Genomic DNA, 10691 nt, shown 5'->3' on the forward strand with positions numbered 1-10691 from the left:
AAAATAACGTCTTTTTTAAAAGGTACATAGCAGGACTTCCCTGGTGGTCCAGTGGTTAAGACTTCGCCTTCCAATGCAGGGGCTGCGGGTTTGATCCCTGGTCGGGGAGCTCAGATCTCACATGCCTCGCCGCCAAAAAACCAAAACATAAAACAGAAGCGATACTGTAACAAATTCAATAAAGACTTTAAAAATGGTCCACATCAAAAACATCTTTAAAAAAAGGCAGATAGCAAAGGTATTAGTCAATCAGAAATTTAGAATCTGAATGTGTAATGTCGGAAGTTTTGAAGAAAATACATGAGGAAAATATATTATTCTTTAGTTATTTCCGGTAACTTGAGAAAAGTAAGTAAGTGTCTGGGTTCCAAATCAGCAACTGCTGATTCTGAACTTGAGTGACTTTTTTCTGATAAAGGATGAAGAAACGTTGAATAATAAAACCCTACAAAACCAAATTAAATTTTTAATAAGCTTTTTTTCATATTACATCTGATCCCAGTCAAGAGTAAAGAAAAGAGAACATAAGCCAAGAGAAAATAAAGTTATCGAAGCATTTTTTAAGTATTTGATTTTCAGGATAGACTGGCTTTAAACCTTCCCAAGGTCTACGGACTTTGCTTTTTATTTTATTTTTTTAGTAAGTTGTAAAATAAGTTTTTAAAAGAAGTTATCTTAAGAGGAATTTTTCTACATTTTAGTGCAACCTTATAAATTCTTTCAAAGACATTTCCAACATAAGATAAGTCATACTGGAAAATGTGAATCATTCCAGAAATAGAGATTTTAGTTTCCTTTCAAACTTCATTTCCTTTTAATATTCATTCACCTGCAGCCCAAATTCTTCATGTATTTTGCCAGATATTATTTATGAACTACAAACGAGGCAATTACGTCCTCTGCTTTATGAGATCACTTAAACTCAAACAAAACAAAACAGAACAAAACACCCTTTTAAGGGTGATGATGGTGATTGCATCTGAGAAGGTCACAGTAGTTACGCTGAGCCCTCCTCTGGAGACACTGGGCAAACATACTCTTTTCTCCTGATTAGGGCAATTTCCACCCCAGAACAGTTTTTGCCACAGCAATAATAAACTAGTTTGGGAGATCCCCAGATACAGGCTCTGAATCTTTGAAAGCCAAACCTCAACAATAAACACACACACACACAAATGTAGGTGAGACATGGTGTCTCTGGCTCGTTTTCCCTTCAGATCCTTCCCAACTCTCGAAAGCTTCATCATAGCCTAATCGAGCGTTGCAGCACCCAAATAAAATAGATTTTTTAAAAGCCTTCTATTTACTAAGTGCTTTCTGTCAGTTTCTCACCTCTCTCATCACCCCCGTTCCACTCACAATTTATTATATAGAGTGTGAACAGTTCTTGGCTTATAGCGAGTATTCAGTAAATGTTGATGATGGGAGTATTAGTGTCATTATCCAGAGACAAACGATGCTCGATATTTAAATCTTCACTGCCTTATCAATGATTACTAGAGAAAATCAAGTGTAAGTTGAATTCTTTCAAATTGCTCTCATGCAAGACATGTGTTTATTTTTAAGCCCAAATGTTATGTCTCTCTAGCCTAGCTATATAAAATAGCTTTGCTCTCAAAGCGAATACCATGGGGAGAAAATGGCCAGGGGACTATTGTAGATTAAAAGAACACAAAGAGACTTAACAACAAAATGCAGTGTAACTTGATTGACTCCAGATCCAGAAATAAAAATCTACACGAGACATTTTGGAAACAATTGGGGAATTCGAATATGGGCTGGGTATGGATGATATTATATAATTATTAGTTTTATTAGGTATTATAACGGTATTGTGGCTATAAAGAAGGCTGTCTCTATTCTTAGAAAATGCAGGCTGAAATATTTAGGAGTAAAGTATTATGATATCTGTGCAACTTATTTTCAAGTGGCTCAGCAAAAAGTTATATATTTAAGTAAAGAGAAAAAGCAAATGCGACACAATGTTAACAACTGGTGAACCTCAGTGAAAAGTTTATAAGTGTTTATTGTACTATACTTCCAATTTTCTGCAGAGGTAAGATTTTTTTAATAAAAAGTTGGGAATAAAAAATAGCAAAATAAATAGTTTTACTGAAGAAAATACCACACATTTCTTTAAATATTTTACTGTAATAATATACAATTATACATTCTTTTTACTTATTTACACTTCATAAAAGCATACCCACTCAACATAGTTACTCAATCTGAAATTAACTACCTTAAGTACATCATTTAACTTTCAGTGATGATGCATGAATCTCTTTATCTTAAATATAAATCAAAGTAGCTTAACACCAGCTTTAAATTAAAGACAATGAGATGCCAGGTGGATCATGAGTTAGTATTCCAACTAAGTTAAAATTTTCAATAATTTCTTTTTTGCTTTTCTTTTTTGTCTAGAATAGTCTGTTTTAAGCTCAAAATAGCATCTTGAAATCCAGGATTTAAGTCTAATACTTTCTTGAAATCTTCCAAAGCATCATCAAAGTATCCTGTACCGGAACCCAAAAAAATGGAAAAGAAAAAACACTGAGTATTTCTATATATTATTCATAGCAAAGTTTGGATACATATACTTTTGCTCTTATATTTACAAGCTTTCAACCACTCCTACTAAAGGAATATTTTCCTCTTGATAATGATGTAGGGATGTCTGAATCACAGTAACTTTGTGTACCCTTACAGATCAATACACTTAAAATTAGTTATGGGTTTACGTACTGGGATTTAACAGGTACATAGCCTAAATCATCACAAAATTTCAACAAAATCGTATCACCTATTTTATATAATTACAGTAAAATTAAGAAACAGGAAATTAATATTCTTTTTAACACTTTAATGAGAAACGATCCTAACAGTCCCTTTAGTCCAAGAATCTAAAACCCCTTCACTTTATATTGTCTTGTATGCCTTCAAAGATTTTAACTCAGAAAAGTTTCCCAGGGGATCAGAAGCATTACCCTCATTTCGCAGCTGGGGATGCAGAGGCACAAAGTAATGGGATCACTCTCACTCCGGTGCCCAGGTCCAATTCCCACCCCAGTGCCCCACTGTGGTCTGTAACACCTACTGAAAGCCTAAAATAAATTCAGGTAGGCTTCCTTTGCTCCAGGCTCTAAACCTAAATTTCACATCACTTTCACACTGGATGATTGCTACATTAGTTTTACAACATTTGAGAGTTCTGAATTCACAGAATACAGTCAAAGACAAAAGGGGGGAAAAAGATTCTTACCCAGCCTATATAATATCAACCCTCTGTTGTAATATGGAACTTCAAAATTGGGTTGGACTTCTATGGCAGATGTGTAGTCATCCATGGCTTCATGAAAATCCACCCTGAAGTACTTGATTTGCCCCCTGTTGTTATATGCAGTAGCCAAATCCTCAGGGCTGCATTTGCTTTAAACAAAAAGTTCACATTAAAAACACAGTGTTGCCAAATTCCTCTTGCTTCCCCTTTCATTCTCTTTTGGGTGTTGTCAAACTCATAGCCTATAACATGCAGTATCTACACTGAAAAACCAAGCGGAAGAAACAAAGTGCAAGGAAATAAAGCAGTGGAGTCAATTTTTGTTTAATCCTGGTTTCTACATTTGCAAGGTTATATAGCACTGCAATGTCAATCTGAAAAGCACATTCATTTTACTGTGTGTTCAAAGCCCCTGTTCATTGTCAACTTGTTTTGTTGAATATAATATGAAAATGTTTATTTTCTAAAGCACATGCCAGTGAGGCAAAGAAGACAGCTCAGAACTGAATGAAGCAAGGAGGGAAAGCCAGCCCAAAGTTCAAGTGTGCTACGGACATGTCATAAAGTGAATCAGTTTTATCCTCAAATTTTTAAATGATCTCAAAACACTGAGATTTTAACTCATTTTCCACCAGTAAAGAAACAGAGGTTAACTCTAAGTGAAAAATCAACATGCTGATCCCTAGGGAGTGCTCTCTGGGGATAGAATCGCCCTCCCTCCAGCCTCAGCAGGTATCCTTCCCAAGGCCAGACTGGCTTCCTGCTAGTGGGACATCATGGCTCTGGTCCACACTGGGGGTCCTGTGTGCAGAAACGGCACTGCATCTGAGGGCTCCAGAGGTGGTCCAAGGAGCTTTGAGTGAGCAGCCTCCTGTGAGTGGTTAGACAGACACCCAGGCAGCTCTGACCAGCCACCAGCTCAACAGGACACACACACACACACACACACACACACACACACACACACACACACACACCAGCCTCTGCTGGACAAATCTTCTACACAGAGAATATCAGTGGGCTCTGCTCCATGTCAGAGATGATTCTGTTTTCCTTTCTTTTTTTTCAAAGAGGATTCTCAAATTTGAACCAAACAGGGAAGATGCAGGCTAAACTCAGCTGTCATTCTTCGTTATACTCCACAGTTCAAAGCCTAGTTCTCAGAAAATATTTGTGACTGCAGTCAGTGTTATTAAAAGTTACTTCTCTTAACCTCTTGATCCTTGAGATCTCAGACAGGGGCTGTAATTACTGCTGTTAGGAGCAGTACTCACAGCCTAGGGGTCTCCTTCAAGTTTAAGTTTCCTAACAATGGAAAGGAATCACTGCAACTTTAGAAAATGTCTGTTTCTGTGAGCTAGGACTGAGAGAGACTGGGTACATGGACACTTCTAGATGCCGCTAGCACCACCGTTAAATCCTAGTGAACAAGAAGGGACACTCCGTTTATCTCTCTCTGTTATGATATAGCTGAACTGCTGCCCAGTAAAGAGTATGAAGAAAAATGCAGCCTCAGGACTCGGTAAGGCTTTAGTCATTAAATTTCTAAGCTTCAAAACTTTGTTATAAGTGTCTTATTATCAGAGGATCATCAAATGTTTGATTTAGAATCAGATCTCATTACAACAAATTCTAAAAGCCTACTCTCCATATGGAAATCGTTTCATATTTTAAAGACATGGGCTAACAGTTAAAGCCGAATTTTTTTAATACTGAGAATTTTGTAATGATAGTGTTTACTTGGATGGAATATAACCAAGTCACCTAATCCAAAAGATTTTTTTTTCTTTGCACTTACTAACTTTAGCAAAGAAAAAAATATATTTGGAAATTAGGTTTATGGCTAAGGCTGCACTTTTGGATGTTAAAAGAAAACGTTATAAACCATTCAGAGTGGCAGGCATACAAAGACTGTGAATACTGTTTCAAAATGATTCACTGACCCATTGTTTTAAAAATAAACGAACCCTAAAAGATATATTTAAGGAAGAAAGTTGAAATGACAGAATTCAGTTTAACCATGAGTTCCTAGAAGAATTTCAGAACTATAAGGAAATTAGAAGGTCCATGCAGGTGTGCTGAGCAACCTTCTGCTAAACCTCCACAGATTTTCTTTCCAATGCCGGTAAGGGGCAGAAATTACATTTGCCACATAACAAATTTGTGCTCTCAGGCTGAGATGAAAAAAGGAGGAGGAGTAACAAGACTAGAGGCATCGATGCCTGTTGCTGACGAATCCTTTTTGAAACCTACTAGATAAGTCTAAAAAATATAACAAACTAGTGCATATAACAAACAAGAAGCAGATTCATAGATATAGAGAACAAACTAGTGGTTACCAGTGGGGAAGGGGGAAGGGGCAATACAGGGGTGGGGTATTAAGAGGTACAAAATATTCGGTATAAAATAAGCTACAAGGGGGCTTCCCTGGTGGCGCAGTGGTTGAGAGTCCACCTGCCGATGATGCAAATATATTGTACAGCAACTATGCTTCAATAAAAAATAAAAAAAATTTAACCTACTAGATAAGTCTATGCTTAGAGCTTGAAACAAGAATAGAAAACTACATTTTCTATGATTACTAACTTTGGGAGGGGTGGGTACCATCTTATTGCTTGTCCCAAAACTTCTATTAACTATTAGTCTGGTGTATGACTGAAATAAGAAAGCCACTAAATGTTTCTGATTTAATTCCGTGGGAGTTTAACAAACAGGAGAAGAATCATAAGCCTCATACAAATAAGACTAGCGGGCATCCTGTCAAGAAAAATCAAATCCTTGAGGGGAGAGGAGGGTGATCGTGCAGACAGCTCAAAACTGTCAAAAAGCCTGCTCATTCAGCTGCCCTTTCTTTTCTCATCCTGGACCACTCAACACGATCAACAAGAACAACAAAGGCAAAACCTGGAGTACAGCACATGCTACACACTCAAGAATAAATCCAAGATGCTTTGAGAGAGTAGGTATTAGCAGGTGAGGTTGAGACAAGCTGGGACCCGGGACCCTTTGCTGCAGTGCTTGCACCTGGACAAACATCTCCTTGAGCAACAAAATACAAAGAAACTATACGGGACTAAAAAGTTGGTGCAAATTATGGACAAGGTACAAGACCAAAAACAAAAACAAACGCCAACTGCCATTTCTGAAGAGCCGGGAGCAAAAACAAGGTGTCGGGAGCAAAAGCAGGGCACCGCGCATGCCCCCTGCACTCAACGCCCCCAAAGGGGTGGGCAGACCGCCTAAGCCACCCCTCCGGCCAGCCGGACGCCGGACACACCCCCTCCCCTCACCCCTTATAAGGAACCAGCTCGCCCCTCCTCGGGGAGCAAGGGAATCTGTTACTTGTGTTTGCTCCCTCCGGCTGCAGCAGGGGCCCCAAGAAAGCCTTGCCTGAATTTCTTGTCTAGTCTCATCAGTTTCTATTGATTGGGGAAGGCCAAGAACCCTAGTCGGTATCAAGACTGCTAACATCACAAAAAAAAAGACATTACATGTTCTCTGACAGGACACAACACCACCTACAATAGTGTTCTCACCATAATTCTGGATCTGAATTGGATCAAAACAAACCTCAAGATTTAACTACCAACTCACAAGAAATGTAGGAGACAGAGGACCATATTAAATTACATCAGGGGGATGAATTCAGCAAATCCAAAATACGGGAAACTCTCAGGACACATGACCCGGTTTCCTCACCAAATGAACTGCAAGGCAAAAAAATGAAGGGGAGCCTTAAAGGCTAAAAGACTTGACGTGCAACCCGACTTTAACCAACTGCTAAAAACCAACCAAACAAGCAAACAAAACGAAACAACCTTTATTGATCAACCAGGAAAATTCCAAAACTTGACATTAGCAATTATGTGCTAATGATACTGTGGTTACACCTTTTTAAATCCTTAATATCTAGAAATGCACTCTGAAACATCAATGGATGAATAATATGCCCTGGATGAACTGATAATGCTTAAGCCCTGTGATGGTTACCTGGAGGTTCATTACACCATTTCCATATATTTAAATTTTTCACAGTGAAAAACAAAACACCTGCTGTGATGTCGCGGAGCTGCGGTACTGTGTGCTAGCGTGGCCCCCACGGCACCTCGCCCTCACCAGGTCTCGCTCTAAGACTCTGGATCAGAGTAACATAGAATGGGGACGGACACTCGAGGTGAAAGGCAGCCGGCGCCCCGGTGTCCGGACACCTTCATGGGTGTCCCAGAGGAACGCGCAGAGGGCTGCGCTCTAGGATGCTCCCTCACTGCCTTTCTGGAAAGACAAACGTCTGCCCGCTGCGCCGGTGAGCTCGGGTAGCCGAAAACCAGACTAGACGGACCCTGCCGCCCACCTTGCAGAGGTCCCGCTGTGTCCACTTCTCGCGATACTTACCTCCCGGACGCCTCTCCCTCGGAGGCCGCACAGGCGTACTGGCGAACGTAAGCGGAGTACAGCGCTTCGGCCTCCGCGTACTCGCCCTTCTGGAAATGAGCTTGGGCAAGCGCTAGGGTCGTGAGCTTTTCTTGCCCTTGCTGCCCTTCCATAGCGGTCGGAGGCCTAGCTTTCCGTGTAGAACTGGGGTTGATTTCTGAGCGATTACAGGCGGCACGACAAAGCTACTTCCGCACCCCGGAATTTAACTTGACGGCAAAAACCTGGGCTCTAGAAAAGGGGGAATTTTGTGCCTTCCGCGGACCCGTCGTCTCGCGGGATTAATGACGCTGCTGGTGGCGAGCGCAGGTGCTTCAGGAAAGCTTGGGCAGACGGACCCCTGTGAGGTGCAGTTCTCTTGTTACTGCTGGTCTCGCCTGCCTGTCTCCAGAAAAGCAGTAGATCGACTCCCAAACTGGTTTCCAAGTCCGTGGTTACGTGTCGCAAGGAGTTTGCCCTTTGTTACAGTGAATGGTGGGGGCAGGGGGGGCGGTGCCGGAAGCGGAAAAGATGTAGGTTTGTTTTATGAATGGCTAAAGGACCCACGGATTTGTTGTAGCACTTTTCCGGTTCCTGCGTCCACCTGCTAGAGGTTGTTCTAAGTAGGCTGTGGTTACACTGAGACATTTTATGTCGAAATCCCATGAGCTTAGTTGTCACATGGACCTGAGTCCAGTTTCAAACACTACCATTTATTAACTCCAAGGCTCTAGACTGCAAACTTATCAACCTTTTTGAACTTCTAGAATAGTGTAAGGATTAATTGAATAGTATTTTGTGTTAATAGTCTGGGGTCGAGGACGTCAGTTTGCATTGCCAGGCCCTTTATGCCAAAGGGAAACCCATGTAGTAATGTATTAAGCACAATATGTTTAATCCAAGTAAGAATTACGTAAAATGAACAGTCCTGAGAGAACAATTCCATTTAACATAGCATTAAAAAGAATAAAATACTTAGGAATTAACCAAGGAGATGAAAGACTTGGTTAGATGAAAACTACAAAGCATTGATGAAACAAAGCCATAGACAAACCATGTTCGTACTAAAGCAATCTACAGATTCAATGGAATCCCTATCAAAATCCCAATGATGTTCTTACAGAAATATAAAACTCCATCCTAGAAATCGTAAGAAATTTCAAGGGATTCCAAATAGCCAAAACTATCTTGAAAAATAACAAAGCTGGAGGACTTACACATCCTGATTTCAAAACTTACTAAAGCACAGTAATCAAAACAGTGTGGTATTGGCATAAAGACAGTCTTTTCCATAAATGGTGGTGGGAAAACTGGATATATCCACATGCAGAAGAACGAAGTGGGACCTAAATAGCATATTAGAAAATTCACTCAAAATGGACTAAAGACCTAAACGTAAGAGCTAAAGATTAAAAATTCTTAGAAGAAAACATAAAGCAAAAGCTTCATGACATTGGATTTGGCAATGATTTCTTGGCTATGACACCAAAGAGACAGGCAACAAAAGAAAAAATAAACTGGACTTCATGAAAAGTAAAAACTTTTGTGCATTAAAAGACTATCAACAGAGTAAATAACCCAGAGAGTAAGAGAAAATATCTGCAAATCATGTATCTGATATGGGTGTGAAATGCAAAGATGGAGGTTCTGTGGAGCAGGTTTGGGCTGGTGTGTCCATCTACTCACAGGACGAAGGGATCTGACATGGCGTCTCCATCACACTTGGGAAGCTCTGGTCTACAGGACACTGGAGGGCCCTGCCCCGTGACTGAGCTGCTGGGCCCAGGCTCAGTTGCTGTCCCTCTCCGACTCTCTTGCCCGGCTTCCACACAGTCCACCTGCACTCGGTGTTTTGCCTGCAGGGTGGCATCATCAAGACTTCCCTCAGCCAGCTCAGCCAGCAATACAACTATAAGATGATCTGCTGAAAGCGTCATGCTTGCCTTTAACCCCACACTGTCATCTGCCTCAAGAAGTGTGGCCACAACAACAGCCTGTGCCCTGAGAAGAAAGTCAAATAAGACTCCTCCACGAGTTCCTACTTCCTCTGCAGGGCAGCCCCCTGCCTGAGCCCCATGGCTAGGGGCCTCAGTAAGGTTTCCCTGTCACTGACTGGGATAGTAAAAATAAATAATAAATAAATAAAATTTAAAAATATGTGTATACACACACATACACTATACATATATATAGAGAACTTCTAAAACTCAACTTTTCCAGAGTGGGTGTACTACTCTGCATTTCCCCCAGCAATGTATGAGGGTTTCAATTACTCCATATCTTCACCAACATTTGTCAGTTTCAATTCTAGCTATTATAGTGGGTATGTAGAGGTTTCTCATTTTTCTCTAAATTCCTCTATATTTTACTAACTGGAAATTTAAACTGTGCCAAATAAGAAATGAGTAAATAAAATAGAAACTCTAATGTCTACTTTTTCTTTTAATTTTTGAGAAATCTCTTAAAAACAAAGAGCTCTTATTATGAAGAAAACTTACAGAACAGCAATTTCTTCAGTTTCACCTCTTTTTTTTTTTTCTGGCCACACAGCGGCGCTTGCGGGATTTTAGTTCCCCTACCAGGGATCGAGCCTGCACCCTTGACAGTGAAAGCGTGGAGTCCTAACCACTGGACCACAAGGGAATTCCCATTTCACCTCATTTTTTTCTTCTCCTAAATTCAACTGAAATATAAATTAATGCCTTTTATTTTTAAAAAGGTTATTAAGACTATTTTTACTTTCTCATCTATACTCTTTATGTACTTTTGAAATTTTCTCACATGAACATATGTTAGTTTTACACTCAAAAACCAGTAAGTGGGACTTCCCTGGTGGCACAGTGGTTAAGAATTCACCTGCCAATGCAGGGGACACGGGTTCCAGCCCTGGTCCACGAAGATCCCACATGCTGCGGAGCAACTAAGCCCGTGCGCCACAACTACTGAGCCTGCGCTCTAGAGCCTGTGAGCCACAACTACTGAGCCCACGTGCCACAACTAC

The 10691-nt window shown here is 40.4% G+C and overlaps 1 protein-coding gene across 1 annotated transcript; it reads right to left on the minus strand.

Annotated features, from left to right (window-relative positions):
* Positions 1–204: 204 nt before the first annotated feature.
* Positions 205–8151, minus strand: TTC32 (tetratricopeptide repeat domain 32). The gene is made up of 3 exons (XM_024747794.1): positions 7673–8151; positions 3263–3429; positions 205–2516 (listed from the first exon to the last, which is right to left on the minus strand). The coding sequence occupies exons 1-3, from the start codon at positions 7822–7824 to the stop codon at positions 2389–2391; spliced, it is 447 nt and encodes a 148-aa protein (XP_024603562.1). The 5' UTR covers positions 7825–8151; the 3' UTR covers positions 205–2388.
* Positions 8152–10691: the final 2540 nt, after the last annotated feature.

Source organism: Neophocaena asiaeorientalis, unplaced genomic scaffold (genome assembly GCF_003031525.2).
Source record: "Neophocaena asiaeorientalis asiaeorientalis breed wild unplaced genomic scaffold, Neophocaena_asiaeorientalis_V1.1 scaffold84, whole genome shotgun sequence".
Taxonomy (NCBI): Eukaryota; Metazoa; Chordata; class Mammalia; order Artiodactyla; family Phocoenidae; genus Neophocaena; species Neophocaena asiaeorientalis.

Excerpts from the sequence above, each read along its gene's own strand:
- TTC32 (XM_024747794.1), bottom strand. The coding sequence starts at position 7,824 with ATGGAAGGGCAGCAAGGGCAAGAAAAGCTCACGACCCTAGCGCTTGCC. Across the intron at positions 3,430-7,672 it reads GAGGGAGAGGCGTCCGGGAG|CAAATGCAGCCCTGAGGATT; the intron begins GTAAGTATCGCG and ends TTTTGTTTAAAG. Across the intron at positions 2,517-3,262 it reads GTTGATATTATATAGGCTGG|GATACTTTGATGATGCTTTG; the intron begins GTAAGAATCTTT and ends GTTCCGGTACAG.